The sequence below is a fragment of the Aethalodelphis obliquidens genome, unplaced genomic scaffold (assembly GCF_003676395.1).
Source record: "Aethalodelphis obliquidens isolate GAN/ISIS:26980383/991018 unplaced genomic scaffold, ASM367639v1 scaffold13, whole genome shotgun sequence".
NCBI classification, from domain to species: Eukaryota; Metazoa; Chordata; class Mammalia; order Artiodactyla; family Delphinidae; genus Aethalodelphis; species Aethalodelphis obliquidens.
Window position 1 is genome coordinate 26,084,709 of NW_020837957.1, and position 24,401 is coordinate 26,109,109.

General features: G+C 38.1%; 1 protein-coding gene across 1 annotated transcript; it reads left to right on the top strand.

Moving 5' to 3' along the window:
- The first annotated feature begins 6,644 nt into the window (after positions 1–6,644).
- On the top strand, positions 6,645–23,384 carry LOC113624277 (40S ribosomal protein S20-like). Its single transcript, XM_027113939.1, has 2 exons — positions 6,645–6,879; positions 23,140–23,384. The coding sequence occupies exons 1-2, from the start codon at positions 6,645–6,647 to the stop codon at positions 23,382–23,384; spliced, it is 480 nt and encodes a 159-aa protein (XP_026969740.1).
- The last annotated feature ends 1,017 nt before the right edge of the window (positions 23,385–24,401 follow it).

Here is a 24,401-nt window from a genome sequence, read left to right on the forward strand (position 1 = left end):
GTTTTGTAATTTTCAGTGTATAGGTCTTGTACATGGTTTGGTAATTTATAGGTAAATATTTATATTTAATGTTTTGGGTGCTACTATTAATAGCATATTATTTTCAAATTCCATTCTTAATTCCTAGTATATTAAAATTCAATAAATTTTAAATTAAAATTTCCATGCTGGCCTTGTAAGCTGATACTTGCTAAACTCACTGATTCTTGTAGCTATATTTGGTATGGGTAGTCCTTAGGATTTTCTACATATATAATCATATTGTTTGTGAATAAATACTGTCTTATGTCTTTGTATAATCCATATGCTTTTATTTCTCTTTCTTGCCTTGCTGCACTTGTTAGGACTTACTATACAATGTGGAATAGCAGTAGTGAGAACATTCTTGTCTTGTTGATGATCTTAGGGGGAAGGTATTCAGTTTTTCACCACTAAATAACTATATGTTTTTCATAGATGCCTTCCATCAGATTGAGGAATCATCTTTCTAACACTATATTGCTGAGTTGAATTATGTTGGCTGATGTTGAATTACATGGTTAATTTTTTTTTGTATCTATTGAGATGAAAATTTGTTTTTTCTCTTTTATTCTCTTAATGTGATAAATCTGCTTAGTTTTGAATGCTAAACCAACTTTAAATTCCTGGGACAAACCCCACTTGATTATGTAGTGTTACTGTTTTCAAATATTACTGGATTTAATTTATAAATTTTTTTTAGAATTATTGGTCTGTAATTTCTCTTTCTTGTAATGTCTTTGTCAGCTAATAAGGTCAGAGTTATGCTGAACCTATAAAAGTGAGAAGTATTCTTTCATTCCCTATTTTCTTAAGGATTTTCTGTAAGACTGATAATGTTTCTTTTTTAGATTTTTGATAGAATACACAAGTAAAGCCATCTGGGACTGTTTTAAATTATGGATCCCAGTTTTTAAATAGATATAGGGCTATTTATATTTTCCATTTCTTCTTGTTTCAGCTTCAGTAAGTTATATCTTTCAAGGAATTTGTCCACTTTATATGTGCTGTCAAATTTAGTGGCATAAAGTTTTCATAATATTTCCTTATCATCTTCTAAATATGTGTAAAACTTGTCTCCTTTATTCATGATGTTGTTTGTGTTTTATCTTTCCTTTTTTAAAGAAAAATAGAGTTTATTTTTTTGAGCAATTTTAGGTTTACTAAAAAATTAAGTGGTAAATACAGAGTTCCCATAGACCCCTCTCCCCAATTTCCCCCTATTATTAACATTTTGCATTAGTATCATTCATTTGTTACAATGATGAGCCAGTTTGAATACATTATTGTTGACTAAAGTCCATAGTTTAGATTAGGGTTCACTGTCTGTATTGGACATTTGTATAATGGGTTTTGAGAAATGTATGATGATAGGTATCCACCGTCCCAGTATCATGCAAAGTAGTTTCACTGCCCTAAAATTCCGCTGTGCACCACCTATTCCTCCCTCCCTCCTCACCTCTCTCTAAACCCCTGGCAACCACTGACCTTTCTATTGTCTCTATAGTTTTGCCTTTTCCAGAATGTCATATAGTTGGAATCATATAGTATGTAGCCTTTTCAGATTGGTTTCTTTCACTTAGTAATATGCATTTATGCTTCCTCTGTGCCTTTTGTATCCTGATAGCTCTTTTCTTTCCTTTTGCTTTTAAAAATTGTCTTCCGAGAGGCTTATCAATTTTCTTAATCTTTTCAAACAAAAATTCTGGTGCTGTTTCTCTGCTTTATGTTTCACTATGATCAGAAAGCACACTGTGTAATTTTATTGGTTTGAAACAAAAGTAGAGAGACGATTTGGTTTATATGGCTCATTTTGGTGAATGTTCCATGTGTACTTGAAAAGAATGTGTATTCTGCTCTGGGTAGATGAAATATTAATGTCACATAGGCCAAGTTGACTGATAGTGTTATTTGACTTTTCCATATCCGTACTGCTTTTCTATCAGTTCTGTCAGTTGTTCTGTAGAACAACTTGTTCTATCAGTTACTGAGAGAGGAGTGCTGAAATCTCCAAATATAAGCATGTATTTATCTATTTCCCCTTTTAGTTCAGCCAGATTTTGTTCCGTGTCTTTTGAAGCTCTGTTGCTAGATACACACTCATTGAATATTGTTATGTCTTTTAATGAATTGACCCATTTATCATTATCAAATATTTTCCTTTATTTCCAGTAATATCTCTTGCTTTGAACTCCATTTTGTCTGATATTAATGTAGCCACAACAACTTTTGATGTTTACATTTGCATGGGATATCTTCTTCTATTCTTTTACCTTTAACCCTCCATATCTTTCCATTTCAACTGTTTCTTGTAGTTGTATCTTTTCCCCCTTTTACCCAGTGTGACAATCTCTGATTTTCAATTGTTTTGTGTATCCATTTACATTTAATGCAATTATTCATATTGATGAGTTCAATCTGCCATTTTGCTATTTATTTTCTGTTTCTTCTATTCCTGTGTTTTTAGCTTCTTTTGAATTAGTGAATTTTTTTTAAAAAAAATCATTAAGTTTTCCATTAGACGTCTCTTTTATTTATTTATTTATTTTTTCGGTACGCAGGCCTCTCACTGCTGTGGCTTCTCCCGTTGCGGAGCACAGGCTCCAGACGCACAGGCCCAGCGGCCACGGCTCACGAGCCCAGCCGCTCTGCTGCATGTGGGATTTCCCCGGATCGGGGCACGAACCCGTGTCCCCTGCATCGGCAGGCGGACTCTCAGCCACTGCGCCACCAGGGAAGCCCCGAATTAGTGAATATTTTTATGTCTCCATTTTTGTCTCCTCTATTAACTTTTAGCTATCCTACTTTATTTATTTTTTTAGTAGTTGCTGTAGGCATTATATATGTGTCCTTAACCTCTCATAGTCTATCTTAAATTGATATTATATTACATCATGTTTAATGTAAGAGACTTATAACAGTATATGTCCATTTATCTCCCTCCCTTTCTTTTGCACAACTATTGTTAAATATATGACATGTATTATTAATACGTTACTAACCCCACAGTACTTCATTATTTATCAATTTTAAAGAAATTAAAGAAAAGCAATAGTCTATCATATTTCCCCACAAATTTACCATTTCTTATGCTCTTCATTTCCTCCTGTAGATATGTCTCTCCTTCTGGTATTGTTTCCTTTAGCCTGAAGAACTTTCTTTAACATCTCTTGCAGTGTGGATTTGCTGGCTGTGACTTCTCTCTACTTTTGTTTATCTGAACATATCTTTATTTCATCTTCAGTTTTGAAACATTTTCACTGGATATAGAATTCTAAGTTAAAAAGTTTTTAATGTTCTCTCAGCAATTTAATGATGTAAGTCACTGTCTCCTGGCTTGGATTATTTCTAATCAGAAGTCAGAAATCAGTCTTAATGTTGTTCCCCTGTAATGTGTCTTTTTTTCTTTGAATGCTTATAGGATTTTCTTTTTATCTTTGTTTTTCCTGCAATTTAACTATATATGTCTTGGCAAAATTTTCTTTGTATTTTCCTGCGTGGGATTGGTTGAGGTTTTCCTTGCATCTGTGGGTTGATGATTTTCATCAAAATTAAAAAGATGCATTCATCATTTTTTGAAGTAGTTTTCCTACCTTCTTTTTCTCTCTTCTTATTTTCAAACTCTAATTACACATATGCCTTTTTGGACACATTTTGATTATGTATTACGGACAGTAGGTACTTAACTACGTGTCTGTTTCTTTGGCTAGAATAGGAGCTTTTTGAAAGGTCAGCATCTTTTCTTATTTTTCTATATCCTCATAACTTCACATATCAATAACATATACATGGGGAAAGCTAAAAAATATGTTTGTGGAATTAATGAATAAATGAATGGTAGTAATAACCATTTATTGACTGTGTACTGTGTGCCACATACTATTTTAGGTATTTTCATGTGACTTATTCATTTCTACTTCACAACAATCTGGAGAGAGAGATAATATACACCTTGATCTTACAGAGGAGTACACTGAGGCTCAGAGCTCAACAAGCTTTTTCAAGTTTACATAATTCACAATGGGGGAGCGGGCTTTGAAACCAGCGTATCTCTTTGTGATTAATGGGGGAAGAAGAAAGTGCACAGCACTGTCCTAAACTAGTAGGCTTGATTCTGCCTCTTATCCTGTATCATCACTCATTAATGAGAGGAAAATAAATTGTGGGTAACACCAGAAACTGAGGAAGCAGATGGCAAGATGGCCTTAAGCTGAATGGGACTGGGCATGCCCAGCAGGGGTGTGTTCCAACTGAGATGGGCAGGGAGAGGGCAAGGCTGGGGGCAGGTGCCCCATTTGCACCTACTCATGCAGTTGAAGAAGATGGCAACAAACAGTCATCCCAGTGACACCAGGAAGCTTATTAGCTGCTGTTTCTTACCTATTTTGGTCTCTTCAAAACTGATCAATTTTGGCCTCCACTGGGAGTGGCTTGTAAGGGCTTAGAAAGAAAGAACATTGCATATTAATTCTCAGCGAAAGCACTTCCAGGTACACCATCAAGGTAAACATAGGAGCAGCATTTTGAGTTTTCTATTCTGTGCTTCCTGTGATCCTAGTAATTTCTGCTGGAGAAAGGAGTTACCTCTTGTTTTAAGAAGAAAATGATGACTAGCTAATTATTTTTTGTTATGTCCTTTTCATTCAAGTATTGATCTATCTAAAATCTATCTTTACTTATATATATATCTTATATTTATTCATTGATCTATTTATCTATTTAGCATCTATCTCTCTTTGCTGCTTTTAAATTTTATTCCGCTTTGTCAAAATCTCCAGTAGCCCCACTTCAATTTATGACATTTTAAATATACCTTGTTAGTGTCCATTTTGGACAATGTAAACAGAGTTTCAGGTGTTGAGGACAAGTGAGGAAACTGCTGAAGTCTTTAGGAGAAGCTAAAAAGACTATTAACAACTCAAGTCCATAAAAAGCATCTGCTCTGGTCATGCTGGTGATTTTTTATTAGTCCTTCAAATCCGTAACAAAGATCTCTAGAGCAAGACAAATGTTCTAGTGGAGTGCAATTTTCAATTTCTTAGCTAACTTGATTTTGTTGATTCATACATATGCATGATTCAAGACTCTTCCTGAATACAACAACAAAAATAAAATGGGAGAAGAGGAAAAAACAATTCTTTGGGGCTCTACTTCCTTTTTATATTATTTATATTCCTTGAAATGCCCTTGAAATTTCATTTGCTAAGGGAAGCTAAACAAATAATTGCATACTAAAAGGGAGATGAGACAAGCAAGCTAGATAATTTGTAACATCAAATGTTCTTTTTCCACAGTTAACATTTTCTCTGTGAGGAAACATGGGGAGTAAACAGACCAATATATCTTAAATGTAATAACTAATAACAATGCCAAATGCATGAAGTGAAAATACCTCAGGATACACTTTCACAGTTCTGCTCCATCCTAGCTGAATGCAATATGCTGTAACAGTAATAGGAGTCCGGCTTGTCATATTTCTCCTGATCTCTAAAGAAGGATGCCAATGCAATAGTAATGCACCTTCCTTCTCTTTCTGGCTATCAACATTCTTTTTTTGTTATTGAGGCCTATTACATACTTTGAAAAGTTTCTTCTGAAAACAAACTTGACAGTACTCTGAGGACAATGTAATGAGACAGACACCAGCACTTAGTTTGAAATCAATCATGACCACGAATGGAAGAAATGGGTAAACATTTTAGACATTATTTGGGATTCACAGCATCATTCTCCATCGGAAGGCAGCTAGGCAGTGTGGGGACGAAACTTAATGTCTCTGACACTCAGCGTCTTCATCTCTACCATCAGAGGAGTTTGCATGATAAGACGTAGTTCTCATTGACTGCAGACTGAGCAGTGTCTTGGAAATGTAGTGCATCGTAATTTAAATGAACAGGTTCGAATTAGGGAACAGCTTGACGTCCAATTTCAGCTTAGTGGACAACTATATTTCTGTTTCCAGATAGATTTCTCCTAAGAAGTAACTATACTTTAACACTCAAACCTCATGGTAAGATGGGTTCTGAGTGCTGAAAGAACATGAGGGAAGGAGTCAATCTGCTTCTTGGTATTGAGTATCTGGCCTTAAATCCATACTCTGATCACCAAAATAGAAGAGGTTTAGAGGTGGATGGGACAGAAGAAAAAGGAGAGGGGGAGGGTAAAGAGATTGTTGGGCTCCTTGGACTCCAGGCCCCTACCCAAGCCCAAACCATTTTCCAGTAGTGTCTGGGAACTCCCTGCTTTATTCCCCTTCAGTTACTTCTATCACCTACCGTGTGTATATCGTACACTTTCCTCCCCAAATCATACCTCTGGTTGATTATTTTCACACTCACCTCCACATACCTATTAGCCAATCCTCCCCAGCTACTCCTTCTTTTCCTGTCATCTGAGACAAGCTCACAGATTCCCTACATTTTAAGGGCTCTCCTGCTGCTTCTTGCTGGAAATCATGGACCTCACCTCACATGATCATAACAGAGGTGTGTGCCCTAGAGGGATTTAAAGGACCAAGGGGCAATGGGAATAGAGGAAGAGGATTTTATAGAAGAGGGGTAAACCTCTAGGCAAACAAAGGAAATGATCTTCTGTCACTCCTGCTGCACCGGAAAGGGTTCCTTATCATGGAGCCACGGGTTAAAGAAAAGCCAGACACACAGCTTTCGATGCTTGGTTCAGGGGAAGGCAACCACAGGTACAGATCACAGTGTGAGCACGGGAGAGGCTGGCACCGGAGCTCTGCCTGTTTTGTGACGGTATCTGAACGAATGAGTGCAGGGCTGATCCGGCAGACACAGAAGCTGAGCTCTTTACTGAGAGTCACACTCGCCCAGGTTTACCGGGCAAGTGAGGTGAAAAGTGAGTCTCCTGGGAGGTCTCAGTCTATGAGTACTGTGCAACTAATGTGGATACATGTGTCACGTATGTATGTCTTAGTCACCAAAGACCTCTGTACATCCCTGGAATAAGAGTGTCTGATTAGTATGTGAGAGGTGGTGGAGCTAGCGACGAAGAGCTTGGACTCTGAAGCCAGATCGCCTGCACTTGAACTCTGGCTTTGCCATGGGGTACCTCTGATATTAGTAGACGTGTCCTCATCTAAAAATTGGGACTAACAAAGACACTCACCAAAAAGGATTAAATAGAGAAAATATATGGAGATATATATATATATATATATATATATATATATATATATATACACACACATATATATATATAAACAGTGCCTGGCATAAAGTAAGCACCATATAGGCATTTGCTATTGTTATTACTCTTTTTAAAGCTGTCATCTAGGTTTCTGGGGATGGGAGGGTTGTGTCCACTTGGACTTCGTTGCTCTGTTCCTTCTATATCCTAGGCCAGCTGGACTCCTGCTATGATCCTGGCTTGGGTTTCATATTGTTCTTGACCCCCTCAATCTATGTTAGGTTTTATTTTCTTGAGTGACTTATTTGGGTTTTTCCAGCAAGCTCTGGTAGAGCCTAATTATATGAGATGATTTGCACAAATGAAGTGAAAACAAAAGGTAAGCAGAAGGTTGCAGATCCCTTACAGGCTCTTACAATAGTGGACTTTGGTCTGTGATTCCTGCCGTCCCCACTGAGCTGCTACTCCCCACTGTTATTTTGGGGAGTAGAAGTATCAGCCCCCTATTCCCCTCTAATGCAGGCTGTGGGGGAAGGCTGGTTGGACTTTCTCTTCGTTATGGTCCCTCTTCTTACCATGGATCTTGAAGAAGCATTTGAGGCACAGCAGACTTGAGGGGTTACTCCATTGGCACACTACTGCTTGCAGGAGAGATTTCTATGAGAAAATGCCATGTAAATGCTGAGGCAATTGGTTAACTATTGAGGACAAAAATGTATGTCAAGGAACTGGCACAGTGCCTGACACAAAATACAGCACCTAGTAAATGATGATTCTTTTACACATTGTGTTACACAAGAAAAGATCACTTTGGGACATTTTCTCAAAAGACTGTTGAGATCATAACATATGTAAGTTACCAAACAATGTCTGGCACTTGGCAGACACTCCATCAATATTTACCTAATTCAACTATACTTCTTCCTTTGCCCAAGTTCAAATAACTACATCAGGGCAGATCTGCGTCTCTAGGTACCCAATTAAATGGTCTTTACACATGTTGTTTCCTTTCTAGAAACTTCAGTTTTGGGATTTCAAAATCACTTGTGAAAAAGAATTACTTTTAAGCCGGAGAAAGATTTTTAAAGAAAGAGTGGATATTTTGTTCAAATGCATTACAGACTAGAGAAGCACTGAATGGATTTAACTATATTTATTCAACAGATATAATATCTGTTGATTGCATGTAATTATTTGTGGAAGACCAAAAATACATTTCAGCCCCTGCTTTCAATGAATTTACAATCTATTTGGGGAATTAATGTCTACTCTAAAAATCCCATGGGATTATTTTCAGGATAATGCCATTTTATAAGTAAAAGTTCTTTGCAAATTGAAATCAAAGGCTAATTATATAGACATTCATGTCTCTACTAAAGCATAATATAAAACATATTATATCATAATATAAAACATAATACTAAATCATAATATAAAAACATATATTGTAGATATTACTAGAAGATATTAACACAAGTTGTCTCATTGATTAATTCACTAATTCTTTCGGATATGTCTAATTTGCTTTTTTTAAAAGCTTAAATGTTTAGTTAATGAAAGCATTTTTAAAGATTTGATATCTTTAACCATGTAAACTCTTTAACCATAAAGATTATTCCCATGCTTTTCTTTGTAGACATTGCCACAGTGAGCATGTCTATGACAGATTTTTTTTACTTCTGTTAATTTGTTTCTTTATGATAAGTTCCTGAGATTGGAATTACTGTGCATCTAATCTGCTTTTTAATCCATTCATTAAATTTCTAACTGTATTCATTGTGTTTTTTAATTTCTAGAAATTTTGTTTCTCTTTTTTCTTATCTGCCTGCCTGTTCATTTTTCATAGTCTCTTACTCCTTAGTCTTGCTTTTATTCAATTTCTTTTATTTACTTAAAAATGTTAAACTTATATTCTGCATCTGGTTATCTGAATATCCACCATCTTTGCAAATCTAATTGCCTGATTTCTGTTTCTATGAGCAATTTTTCACGGTGGCTCGATATCTCAAATATGTGCATGTCTGTGCATGCACTTGTGCACCTGTGTGTGTGTGTGTGTGTGTGTGTGTGTGTGTGTGTGTTTATGAGAGACAGAGAGAGACAGAGAGAGAGAGAGCTCATGATCCGTGATCCTGGAACTTTTTTCTGTGGTATGATTTCCAGAGAGGATTAGTATGTGATTCCACCAGATGCTTGGGAACACTTTAAACCAAATTCATGACTTAGGTATTTGGGGCCATCATATGAATTCCAGTCCCAAACCCATGTGAAGACTGGCTTGCAGTTACAAAGTGCTGCTTTGTCTGTTCCCTACAAGCCAAGGCTGAGATTGGAAATTTTTCTTAATTCCCTCCTTATGGGTGGCGGCAGAAATTTTCCATGTTTAGCCATCCAAAAAGTTGCCTTTTGTGGTCCCAGCTTTATGCGGTAGGGTCTCTGATACAACTCCTACCTTGTATGTGGTCTAAGCTTTTTGTCATTTAAGCCACTGATAACCTATTAAAGCCGAAGCCACCAGCTTCATTGGGTACTTCCCTTCTTTTGTCCATTATGACCTGAGGACTTCACTTATTTTCATTCCAGTTCATCTAAGCTTGAAAAGATTAAAAAAAGAATTATCCGGCATTTTCATATGCCTTTTCCTGCAAAGATATCATATTCTGGCTTTCCATATTGTTGAAATGAGGTCTGATTTACTTGCCTTTCCGTTTGATATCATATAGCATTTTCCTGTAAAAATAAACATAATTCTCAAACAAAATGGATATTATTTCACTTACAGATATCCCCTAGTATTGGAGGTTTAGGGCACTACTCCTTCCATGTTTTAACCAGTAGAAAATGGGGATAGGGAGCCATGTAGGGAACAAAGTACCCTTATCAATGAAGGCCTAATAATTCCCAGAATTTGGAACTTCCCAGAGAAGTTAGCTTGGAGGAAGAGAGTAGGGTCTGAGAACTGCCCCCTTGCTCCACCCCATCTCCTGACGTTGGATGCTTCTGTCTGAATAATTGAGTTTAGAAAGTGAATTCTGAGACACTTAACTAGTCACTTCCATGGCATCTGGGAGAATCTGGGAGACTGAGGGTCTTGATTCCGAGACATCACACCACTTATGAGGAAGCAGAGGTGGAGGCCTGGACTTTCCTAAGAATCCTGAGTGTGAGAGGGTAAAGGATGCTTCCTGCCAACTCTATCTGTGTGGCATATGGCCCATTGATATGATGCTCTCTGAAAGCAAATAAGGTATTTTTTTCTGGGAAAGAAACAAGTAAGGATTGAAGAAATTTAATATATTCTCCTTGCCAGCACTTCCTAAATGGGGATGTGGAAAGAAGTTGTCTATAGGCGAGATGGGGACGTGAAGACAGCAGCAGTGCTCTCCCTACACGTACTTTATTTAACCATTCTTATTGTCAGACATTTAGGTTACTTACAACTGTTTGTGCTAGAGTGAACATATTTGTACACACCTCTTTGACCATTTCTTGGGTTATTTCCTTAGGGTAGATTCTTAACATGGATTCAGGGTTCCAGGAGAAGAGCATGGTTGAACTCTTGGTATATATTATATTTTACAAAGGCTGAAGGCTCTGATATTTATACTCCAACAAAGTGGTCTCACCACACTGCCAGCATTGAGAATGATCATTAAGAAAGATCTTGACAAATGGATTGATAAACAATAGCATTTAATCATTTCCATTTAAATTCCTTTGTTACAACCAATGCTAATTTTCATGTTTATGGGACATTTATATTGTTTGTTTATGTCTTTTGTCCATTTTTTATGGGTACATTAGCTCTTTTTGAATTTCCTCTATGGACTTCTTTATGTCATAATGATGACAAGCTTTTCCATATTTGCTGCACGATTTTTCTTCAGTTTTCTCTCTACCTTTCAGTTGTCTTTATGATGGTGTGGTGGATACTGCTATTTTCCACCTGAATTTGTTCTCCCCTTTTTCGTAGTCCAGTATAGCTGGACATGTGGCTACCTAGCTAGGGACTATATATTCTACCCCTCTTGAAGTTAAATGGAGCCAGAATGGAATGTGAGCCGAAGTGATGGTTGCCATTGTCTGGCCAGGTCTTTAAGATGGTGGAAATACGTCCTTCTTGCTCTTCCCCCTGTTTCTCCAGCTGGAGATCCAGATGTGGCAGAAGCTCAGCTTTAACTACAGGCAACAATGCCTTAGAAGGTGGCAGAGCAAGGAATTTGAGAGAACCTAGATGAACCTGAGTGACACATCTTGGACACTTACGTGAGAGCACATAAAATGCTTTGTCCTTTAAGCAATTATATTGTTGACTTTTTGTTACAGCAGTTACTCTAATATCTTACCCAAACTCAAATACCTTATGTTATATAGAAGTTGATTTTAAAACTAATGAAGTATTTCTTTATGACTTCTCTCATAACTTTTTAAAATTGCAGTATAATTGCTTTAGAACGTTGTGTTAGTTTCTGCTGTACAACAAACTGAATCAACTATATGTATACATACATCCCCTCCCTCTTGGATCTCCCTTCCACCCCCCTCATCCCACCCATCTAGGTCATCACAGAGCACCAAGCTGAGCTCCCTGTGCTCTACAGCAGGTTCCCACTAGCTATCTGTTTTACACATGGAAACGCACATACGTCAATCCCAATCTGCCAATTCATCCCACCCCCTGCCGTGTCCACATGTCCATTCCCTACGTCTGCGTCTCTATTCCTGCCCTACAAATAGGTTCATCTGTGCCATTTCTCTAGATTCCACATATATGTGTTAATATATGATATTTGTTTTTCTCTTTCTGACTTACTTCACTCTGTGTGACAGACTCTAGTTTCATCCACATCTCTACCAATGACCCAATTTCGTTCCTTTTTATGGCAGAGAAATATTCTATTGTATTTACATAGAAAATTCTTTCTCAATCCAAGACCTTACAATTTTTTCTAGCTTTTAATGGTATAATTTTTAAAGTGTAGTTCTTTAATCCATTTAGAATTGGTTTTGGTGTAGGTAGGTGAGGTAAAATTGAACATATTTTTTCTAAAATGTATCCACTAGTTTCAGTACAAATTATTGAATAATCTCTCTTCTGTCCATTGATTTATGGTACCATCTCATTATATATTATAGAGATTGTTATGTCTGGAATATCCATTCTATTTCATGTATTGCCCCTTTCCATTATTTTACATTGTTGTAAAAGTAATACAATGTTTTAATCATTATAACTTTATAGTATAACAGCCTTTTTCCTTTGAGCTCGCTTTTCAAAATTTTCTTTGATTTTTTTTGGCACACTTTCTTCTATAAATACAGAATCCTTTGTCAAGTCCTTGCCCTTCTCCATGCCACACCAAACAAAAGTCCCATTCGGCTTTGGATTATTATTGCACGTAAACTTCCACATTAATTTGGGAATAATTGATATTTTTACAATAGTGAGTTTTCCTATCCACTAAAACAACGTCATTCCACTTTCTGTTATAACTAAATAAAGCTCTGTAGTTTTCTTCATACAACCCCATACATCAGTTTGTGATGAATATAAACAAATACATTAATTAATTTATATCTTTAACATGAATGGAATCTTTTCCTATTATATTTTCTAAGTAATTATTCTGATATATTAGAAAGCTTTGCTTATTGAACATTTATCTTGTATGTCGCCTGTTTAGTAACTTCACTGAGATCTCAGCTGATCTTTGGCTGATTCTCTACATACATTTCCTCTGTGTTATGATAAAGCTCTTCAAGTGAATTCTTTGCAACCACTGACTTAATTTTATTCAATGACAATTCTGCTCTTGACTGCTTCTACTACTGCAGATCTTAATTCTTCTATTTCATTTTTATTTTCTTTATAATTTTTACTTATCCCAGCTACATCCTTCTCATCTCAGTCTATTAGGCTTAAATTATACCCTTCTCAGCTCTTTTGTTGAATCCTTGTTTTAGGGGATTTTTTCTTTTAGAAGTTTAAAAAGAAAGATGATTGTATAAGATTTTTAACAGCCTTTCTTGTAATACAGTGATTGGAATCATGAGCTTCCTAGGTATAGGAAACCCATACTATTGATATGATTTATTTGTTATAATTTAATGTTTTCTTATATATCTTAAGTCTAACAAGATTTTTTTTTCTCAGCCTATGTTTATCTTATAATTGCTTAATAAATGCACATTATTTTATTTTCACCTCTGGGTGGGCTAAATTTCATTCTGCCAAGTTTGTCAGTCAGGGTCCCAGCAGCAAACAGATGGCAGGCTCGACTTGGACAATTTGAAGAGAGTCTAATAATGAGACTATTGACAAGGATGTGGGTGAGGAGCCGGGAAAACCCACAAAGGGTAGCACCGAACTCCAGAGCTAGTGAATTCCAAGCCTGAATGCCAAAGGGGAGGAATGGTTATCATAGCCCAGGAAGGAGAGCTGGTGGAGAGGGTCTCCAGACTGAGGTTGAGTCTTGGGTTGAGGAACACTCCTGGAGAGCAGGAAGTGAGTTTGGGGAATGAACAACCAGCCTCAACTCCTATCCCTAGGTCTCATTCTGGTGCTTCCGGTTGGCCAAACTCAACTGGAAGTCAGAGCAAGGTGTTTCACTAATCAGGCCATGCAAGTCAGCCCCCAGGGGCCTAGACCAGGGTGGAGAAAGGTAAATCTGGAAGGGCAGACAAAAGATATCAAGCATATCAATCAAAGAGTCCTTATCTTTTCATTGGTTCAAACATTATTCTCCATTTATTGGTTAATGCTCGGTTCAGTGAGTACTCTGGATAGAATCCATTCAAGGTCAAGGGTGCATTTTCTGAGGAAGAGAAGGGAAAGACAGCCTAGAAGGCTAATCTACGGGAAGTAGCTGAATAGGACAAAATATCACTGTAGGTTACAGAAGAGACAAGTGTATAGCTCAAGTTTGTACAGAGCTACTCTCTGGGCAGGCTTAGGAAGCTTCTACAATGTGTCGTAGTTAAAGAATTATAGTGCCAATAAAAATTCAGATCTTCTCTGTGTATCTCAGTCATTTAAGGATGTTCAAGTACATAGACCAAAGCAAAGTATGGTCACATCACCCATTGTCTTCCATTGTTTGGCTGAAGGGAACTTGGAGGAATTTCTTACTCACTTAGTCCAGAAAAATATTGATTATCCCTATGTTTACCTTTATATCACTTCTCTTCTCCAGGATCCCTCTCATACAATCTTTCCCAATATGCCACATTTCCTTCATTTCATACAGCCCCTTGGGGGGGTGCAGTTTTCCTTTTATTCTTATTGATTTTCTCTATAGAATCTTCCAGTATGACTTTTACGCTTCCTTTTTCAGAACACTCAGGAAAGGAGGTCAGGTAAGCAGACAAGATCCCAAAACCTGAGTCAGGCAGAGGGAAGGGAAGTCTGGGGCCAAGTTAATAACTTTCTCACATCTTCTCTTCTCCTTTCTGTCTTCCTCCTGTCCCCTTACTAAGAAGGGAGAAGCAGGATCTGTGAAAAGGCTGTCAGAGTTTGCCCACCAACCTGAATTACCGTGCCAGCTTTGTCCCATGGTGGGTACAGCACTTCGGAAGACCACAGAGGGAAGGGCACATGCAAGAAAGCTGCTGATACTATTATATTTGCGTAGTGGAGCTTGGTATCCCCAGGACAAACCTACAAATGTGTGGGAGTTTTTCCCACAGAAAGTTTTTTAAGCCTAATTATTCCTTGTGGCTGAGGTGTGTACGTCTGGAGATTTGTCAGGAAAAATGAGCCGACAGTGTGAGGGGCCACAGGCTTGACTGGGAGTGGGTGGGTAGGTGGTTGGACCTGCCACCCATGATGCCTCCTGAGCCCCAGGAGCCCTAGCTTGGGGTGTTCCCAAGTGTTACTGTGTGGACTGTGAGTACACCATTTACTGCAGTTTTTCAAGGGATACTTGTGGTGACAGCGCTCTGTCCTTCCTGGCCTGCCAACCTGATTTCACGGAGTTTTTGAAAAACAGTCCCCTCGGGGAAGTCCATGATTGTTCTGACATTTGGGATAGAAAATATTTGCCGTGTAACCTTTACATTAGAGGACTCATAGCTGGGGACAAACAAAGCATATTAATTTGCCTCCGTGTGAGCACTTGGGATGGCGCTTAAAGTGAATCCTTTAAATGAGGAAAGCATGAGTAGGCATGTAGGGGAAGACAGAGAGGATAGAAAAGCAGTTAAAAAAGAGAATGTGCTCATCAAGACTTTCATCTGCTGATACATATTTCCCGCTTTGAATTTGAGGCCTGAACAATACTTATTGAATATGAGGATATGAACTGCCATTGGCCTAGAGCATCCATCCTTCAAGGTCTCTGCTGAGGCCGGGGAGCTGTGGGGGGCAGGTGGATTGGAATCGGAGCTTGGTTGGATTGTAGGGGCAGCACCCACCTGTTCACCATTTGTTTGCGCCCTCTGTGAATATCCCTGTGCAGAACTTCCTGAGATTCGTGCTTTTTGATAATGAAGAGGTGAAGCTGGGGACTGGTAGGAGGCCCTCTCAGCTCTGGAGGATGTGTGAGATGGGACAGAGCTTTTGAAAGGGCGTATGATGTGACAGCCACTCTCCCACCAGCCTCCCCACTGGCTTATCAGTTCCTTGAGCATAGAGGCTATTTTGTTGATTTTTGTGTCCCCCAGGCAATCTTAATCTTCCTTAGGAATAAAGTACTTAAGGAATTTTTGTTAGTAACAGAAATCTGCAAAAGGACCATGGCAAATCATAGCAGGAAACGAGACAACTCCCTCATGGCTCCTTGGTCACTCCATATTTTAGCAAAAAGACCCAGAAGGGAAGCATTTGGAGACCATGGTCTTCACCTCTGACCACTCCCTGTTTACAGTAGGACTTTCTTCCATCTGTATTCTCGGAGTTTGTTTGGGTTTGAAGGAAAAGGGAGAGGATGGGAAGGGGATCTCTACCCCTCATTTACATGGAATAGACTCTGTTTCTAACTGTTTTTTAATAGTTCTGCACAATATTTATAAAAACAATCACAACTCTTCCCCCATTCCCCTGGGACTTCTGTTTAGACGTGGCAGATTGACCACATGTGTTTCCCTTTATTTTATTTCCATTAAAATAATATTCAAAGAACAAAACCAAAATTATATAAACCCACAAGGTCAAAGAAGCAGGAGAGGGGACAACAGACAAGAAAGGCTACGATATTTTTGCAAGATCAGAAATAGATGGAGAGTGGTAAATGATTCAGCAGAGCAGAGGAAGTTAAAATACAAGGACTTGCAGAGGATAAATACCAATAAGAAATGAGCAGATTCAACCAATAAAACCCCAGGAAAAACATCAAGGTTGGACATCAGGTACCACCTAATGGGGTGAGGAAATCAGGAGACAGAGCAGAAATCAGGAGAATTAGTGGAAGGTGAGTTAAGATATGAAGCTTTTGGACTCCCAGGACCACTGCACAGTCTAGAACACGCAGATTCTACTCCTCGCCTCTACCTTCCCCCCACCTCCCACCATACACCACCCTCCCCTACATTTACCTCAGAAAACAGAAATTTAATCTCTAGAAAAGCTGAACCAAGGGGGCTCTGGTTTGGGGAACATGGCCACATCAGAGGGCAAAGGATGAGGTGCAAAGGCAAAAAATAAGGGCATTAAGTGACAGTTGGCCTATTGACGAGCGGGACCTTGGTGTCCTTCCTCTGCCCCGTTCACAGAGTAGAGGAACCAAGTCATGCAAAGTGCCCAGACAGGAGTCTGGAGGAGTCTTCTCTTAAGAAAATGAAGAATCCCAGAGAAAAGCCTTATGAATGTTGACATATGAAGTTCCTTCAACTAAAAAGCTAGCTCACCACTTACCTACGATAAAGCCCAACAATTGCGAAGGAATCTTCCATAAGCCATGCAAAATCCATGCAAAGGAATTTTCCATAATTTTTTTAGTATCTCATTCTTAAACACGAACAGAGGGTCAAGGATTCCTATGGATCTGAGGGAAACCTTCGAAATACAAGAGACTAATATATGGAAAACAGAAGAGACAAGTTGTGGCCTTTATACTCTGAGGCTAAGTGGAGGGGTGGAATGGAGCAGAGGAATAGCTCTTTTTCATTGTAGTGCAAAATGAACACTTTAAACCAGTGGTTCTCGACCTTGGTTGCAGCAGAATCACCTGGGAGCTTTAAAAATGCTGACTGATGTCTGGGTCCCACCCTAAGAGAATCTGATTTAATTAGTCTGGGGTGAGGCCTGGGTATTGAATTTATAAAAGCTCCCCAAGTGATTTTGATATACATCCAAGGTTAAAAACTGCTGCCTTAAACTATGGATATATTTTACTTAGATTAAAAAATAAAAAGTTAACTTTTATTAAAATATTATACTGCTTTTTTAAAATGGGAAAGGAAAAAACCCCACTGGGCTACAGGGTCAAAATAACAACTCCATCCTGGCGCTCCAGGCGCTGCCATCTTCCCTAGATCACTTTTGTAACTTTAGCTCCCACAGTTTAGCGCCCATGCCCACACCATACTTCTACCCTCCCCGTGGACCTTGGCTTTTCTTCCTTTGCTTTTTGTTCCTTTTACTCATCGCATTTTGACTACTCTCACAGTTAATTACTTTTCTTTGCCTATTGATGTTGAAATTGACCTTATATGTCCGGTCCAGTCCCACTCTGCCATGATCACCCTGCAGAAAACAAGGTCTTCCTTCACTGATCTTTATCATTACCTACTCTCTGTCTCATTTATGTCATGAAGAATGCCTTCATTGCTATGGATATCCAAAATTAGCTAGGAAGTCATCTGGCCACTCAGGTTTGTCTAAACTCTCCAAACTTGGAATTGTCTGAATGTACCACCTTTTTAGTAGCTTACCATTTACCGCAAACATTATTAACGTTATGTTCTTGAATCTTCATGGCCACTATGTGAGGTGAAGTATCAATACTCTTACTTCGCATTCGAGCAAATAGAGTCTCAGAGAGACTGACAAGCCTGGTGCTGTCCAGGCAGCAAATGGCAGGGCTTAGACTTAAACTCGGGACTTTTAGGTCTGCTCTAGTTCTAGAACAACACTTCTGCCTTTGTTCTGAGATTTAAGTTGGTCAAATGTTCTTGGTTTCCCAATAGATGGTTAATATCTTGAAAATGAGAACCATATATCACACTTTAAAAATCTAGTAATTGGTGAAAATTCAGTGCCTTGCACATTACAGGCACGCTGAAGGTATTTGCTCATTTGATTGTGGGAATAATACTCAGGAATATTTACTGTGCCAGGTCTTTACAGGGATTGTCTCTTAATCACTGCAAGAAGTATGTGAATTGGTAAATTATTATTCTCCTTTTAAAAATCAATAATCAAACTTGAAAATGTAGAGAGACATGCACAAGGTCACAAAGCCTGTTGGGGTGGAGCTGAGGCTGAATCCGGAACTGACAGAGTCCAGAGCTCAAAACTTCCTTGCCTCATTTCTTTTCCATATGAAATCGCCTGGAGTGGCTCTCATTACAAAGTCCTCTCAGTCCAGATTTATAATCATCACTCTTTAGATTCCCCAAGACACAGTAGGAAGTGAAGGCAGGAGAAAGTGTTACTAATCTGGTGGATGGTATTCACTATGGTGGGCTCAGAGTACTGTTGGAATGCAGACCCACACAAATTAACAAACCCATGTATCAACCTTTGTCTGGCAGCCCATTCCTGCTTCTTAAAAATAGCTCAAGTTCAAGAAAAGCTAACGTATTCATCAATCAGAACTTTAAATCTCATGAAAAAGAAAAAATAATAAGCTGCAAACAACGTTTGAACCTTGGCCTCAAAAGTTTTAGAAAATAAACATGCACACACAGACACACACACACACAAATACACACACACGGGTTTTTTTGGTCACGTGGCAATGGTTGTGAAGTAAATATATCCCACTGCACTGATCTTACATCTTGTCACATTAATGTTTCAGAGCACTCAATATAAATATTAAAACTAATAGCTTCACTCTTCAGCTATTACTCCTCCATCCCCTGAAATCATCATAAAACTTTCAAAGCCTTTTAGAACATTTACACACTTGAATCTGATGGTGGGGAAAGGAGATTCACACAACGCAGCCCATAAGCTTAAATAATAGTGAAGAGCTGTTTATGGAATATGCTTTATTCATCATTTCAAGTAAAGTTTCTGTTTTGATGGAGGGGGAAAAAAATCAAAGTATAACTGTCAAGGGAGAAGGCTGAAGTATTGCTTTTCTATACTGAGGACTTGCAAAAAAAAGAAGTCCATGAGAATCTCAGTCCAAGGTCAATCAATGCTAAGGCTGTGGGTACGTAAACAGCTAATGGATTGTAAAGACACATACCAGTGTTATGAATTTTTAAAGAGCAACTCTTCAGCACAGAACCCCATAAATCAATGATGACTTATTGGCTGGATCAATTATGCAAACTTTTAAAACATTTAATGACAGGTAATGAACAGGTCTCTGGAGGACACCAGTCAACAGTGTTTTTTGCAGTTGTAGTTACATCTGCTTAAGTGAATTGGGTAGAGGCACTCATTCCTAGGAAGTAATTAAAAGTTAAATCTAAGAGGCTGCCTAAAATGAAAGTGCATAATTGCTGTAGGCTTTATCCATACCTTAAGTAGCTACGGAAATGGGTTGCCTCCTGATGCATTCATAGGTAGTCCAGTTTGGTTTAGAGTGGCAAAGCAATCTGAGCATCAAGGAGAAAGAATTTTTGAAAGAAGAAAATGTATAGTATGGGTGATGACACACATAGGTGCTTATAATTATTTATTTTGAAGCTAACTTTAAATATCAACTGGAGGAATAGACAGACAGGCAGAGATGGGGTGAAACTGCAAGATTCTGCTCAATCTGGAAACAAAGGATGGAAGGCTAAATGTGGGTTGACTAATCCCACAGAAAGTCTCCCATCATCAGTTGTGGCATTACAGTGCTTTAATTGCATATTAAAATAAAGACCTGGTGAAACATGAAGGACTTTGGAGGGGAGATTTCTGAACTTAATAGTCCTTTAGAGTTTAAACATTGATTTTTCTGATTGTATAACTTGAAATAAGTCTTTAGATTATGAGAAAGAGAAAAGTTAAACATGCCATTCCATCCTAAGCATGGTTCTTTACTTTTAAGCCACCGACATTGAGGCTGTATTTCTGTGTTAACGTAGTTAAAGCATCGCTCAGATCAGATAAAGCCTTCCAACGGAATAGGAAAACACTAAAAATTCTGATATTCCTGTATTGCTCACTCATTTTACTGCTCAGCAGAAGGATGGTAAAAAATGAAAAGCATAAAGGAAGTTGGTTGTAAAGTGCCTGAGTTCAAGGGTCTCTGGCCTGGGATTGTTTTCTGTGTTGGAGAAGCTTCCTTAGAATTGCAACTGGATTTTCAAAATACTTTTAGTTAAGTGGTAAAAAAGGAAATATCTTAAAAACATTACTGATTTTTGGTTGTTTCATTTTCTCAAGAGGCTTTGCTCACTACTAAACTCACACAGGAAGCTTGGACACTTTGTGTGTGTTTAGTAGAGCTACACTTCCCTGGTAAAGAAAAATCACAAGAGACTTTGGCATCATTTCTATCCCCAAACTGTGAATGTATTTACTGTCATATTCATATTCATGACTAAGTAAAATGAGTCAAATGCTCTAATATCCTGATGCTTTATTAAAATGTATACATCCTAATTTGTATTGATAAATACACAGGAGCCCAGGGCTAAGAAGTAAACAGACGTGGGTTCAAATCCTAGATCTAACATTTACTGACTGTGTGACTGTGGGCAATTTTCCTAACTTCTCTTGCTTCATATCCTCATCTGTAAAGTGTGTAGCATAATTTCTACCTTGAAAAAAACATCTAGCCTGTGGGTACCCAATAAAGGCGGTGGTTATTTTCTGTCAAATCTAAAATATCCCTGGGAGCAATAATTATGGAATAACATCAGGGCAAGGGGTGTTTACTAAATTCAGGGAAATAAACATCCTTCCACCAAAGGATGTTGCCTTTTAGAATAATAATCACTGTTAACACTGAGGTATTTATCATGTATCAGATGTTTTACCTGCACTAGTGCATCCGAGCCTGTCAACTCTTTGATGCAAGCATTTTATGACTACTGTACAGATGAGGTCTTTGGATCTCAGAGAAATTAGGAAACTTGCCCAAAGCCATCCAGGTATAAAATGGCAGAATCGGTATTCAAAAGTAGATCAAACTGTGCTTGGACAGCGTCCACTATGCCATGATGCTGAGCTTGTAATTGGCTAAACTAAAAACAAGGGACTGAAAATACTATACTAAAATTTTTCTCCGTTGATATACATGGCTTTTGTAGAAATAAAAAGGAACAAGTTTCACCATAATGGATTTCTCCTAATTGTCTAGGAAAGCAGAGATTACAATACTGGTCATGAAGTTGAAATTTATCCTAGGTATGAAGGAACAAGAGGCGATGGTGGGCAGCTTTAGTGCACAGTGTTGTGTATATGACTTACTGAGTAATTCTATCAGACAGGAGTCGTGCTGTGAGTCATAAATGGTCTGTTTCTCTGACCCAGGGGTCTTGTGTCTTCTGTCAGTTTATGTATATAAAACGATGGCAGGCTAACTTGTTAGCTTCCAAGTAGGGTAAAATCTCAGACCCTTCACAGTTTCTTACTTAACACTGAGGAGGAGAGGTCATAACTGTCACACCTCCACATGGAAGGAAACATCTGAAGTGTCCCCTGATACGTAAGTTCTCAGAGCTTCCCAGCAGAATGAAGAATGGGGAGTGGGATGGTGAAGACAAAAACTTTCAGAATATCTTATGCTTGGGCCGATATTTTCCTAAAGAGAAGAGCTGGGGAGAGATGTAAATGAAAACCCAGTCAAATGTCTTTTCACATTTATCAAATGGCAAATATGAAAATGCTGGACAACGCAAGTGATGAGAAAAGGTGGGGCTGGGGGGAACCACACAGGCTGGTGGGAGTGTAAATGGGGGTCATTTACACTTGAGAGGGCAATTTGGTAATATTAATAAAGTTGAAGATACCAACTCAGGGTTCTTGAAGTTCTACTCCGAGATGCATACCCTAAAGAAACTCTTGCACAAGTTACGTATATAAGAATATTCATTGTAGCACTGTTTGTAAGTGAAAATAGAAAAAATTTTAATATCCATAAAGAGGAGAATGAATAAATAAATTAAGGTAAATTCATACTACCTAGCAGCTTAAATGAATAAACAAACTGACATATATCAATATGGATAAATCTCAAACATACAATATTAAACTAATAAAAATAAGTTGGTGACACATAGAGTATGATGCCCTTTGTACAAAGTTTTAGATCACTTAAAACAGTGGCAAATATTTTAGGGATACATTAACATGTGGTAAAGGTATAAAAACATGCACAGGATGGGTGTTTGATGGTAGGAGAAGGAAGGGAATGGCATAAGGAAGGGTACACAGAGCTTCTTCAATTGTAGCTGTGATGTATTATTTTTTAAGCCTAGAAGCAAGGAACAAAGTATTTGTTACATTTCCTTCTACATCTTTTGTGTCTAAAATATTTCACAAAAATAACTTTTAAGGAGTATCAGTTATATTGGAAAAGAACAGATAAGATTTGGAGAAACATACCCGAATAACTTAATTAATGATACAGTGGCTTCTACCTCAGAAGATTTAGAATTGTAATGTAAAAGTGGATCAATCTGATCATCCATCAGTTGGACAAAAGTCATCAATCATTTCTATAGTATTTGATGCAATTCTAGAAAACTCCTCCCTTGTTTTTTGGGTTTTTTTGAGTTATTTGTGAATTATTTCACTTATTAGATAGTGCATTATTAATTAACAATAATGTATTAACAATAATGTAATTAATAACAATACACATAATTAAAATTAACATTCATTAACAAAATAAATGAATTAAGAACTATTATTAACAGTACCTCGGTCAGAAAGTAATGTCTTGGAGCTTAACTTGGCAACAAATGGACACATACCTACCAAGACTCTGAGAATAACTACAAGGAAAACTTGTGGTGAAGGTTCTAAGACTTGGGACCGTTTTCAGATGAGGATCCACAAGCGACTCATTGACCTGTACAGTCCCTCTGAGATTGTCAAGCAGAACACTTCCATCAGTATTGAGCCAGGAGTCGAGGTTGAAGTCACCACTGCGGATGCTTAAATCAACATTTTTAATAAGTTGATCATCAGTTGTTTAAAAAGAAAAAAGAAAAAGGATCTTACCCTAAAGGACCAAGTATGTGTCTCTGAGGAGGAAAGATTATTCAAATTATTATTTTTCTTTTTGCGGTACGCCGCGGGCCTCTCACGGTTGTGGCCCTTCCCGTTGCCGAGCACAGGCTCCGGATGCGCAGGCCCAGCGGCCATGGTTCACGGGCCCAGCCGCTCCGCGGCATGTGGGATCTTCCCGGCCCGTGTCCTCTGCATCGACAGGCGGACTCTCAACCACTGTGCCACCAGGGAAGCCCCCAAATTATTATTCTTTTACAACTATCAAATGAAATTTAAAAAAAAATTCCTTGTTTCTGATAAACAGCTTTGAATTTCTTTAAAATGGGTACGTAAAGCAAACCACAATTCTCTCACGTGGGAAAGTGTTCCCAAATATCTAATTAACTTCTTTCTGAATTTCTGAGACTGAAATTTTGTGGCCTCAGTATCTCCATCTTAAGGACAATTTAGGCATCACAATATCAATTCCTTCTTATGTCATGGTCACTCTGGGGAAAAAGTGAGATGAATACGTGACTTGGTGCGGTCTGCTTATGATTTGACATGTAATCTCATCTTAAATCACAGGCCTTGATGTTGTGATCATTTCCAAGATGGGTATGGGATTTAGTGATGCCATCACTATTGACAGGATATATTTTATCCTTTATATTCTAATGTTTATCTCCTCTCTGAGACTTCAAAATATATTCCATACCCCACATACAACAGCACCAGTTGCCCTCTTAGCTTGAGCTTGTTAGTAACATTTACAATCTATCACTAAATGGTTATGATCTGGTTCTGGTATGGGGACCAAGACTAAATTGTTCCTTCTATTTTTTTTTTAACATCTTTATTGGAGTATAATTGCTTTACAATGGTGTGTTAGTTTCTGCTGTATAACAAAATGAATCAGCTATACATATACACATATCCCCATATCTCCTCCATCTTGCGTCTCCCT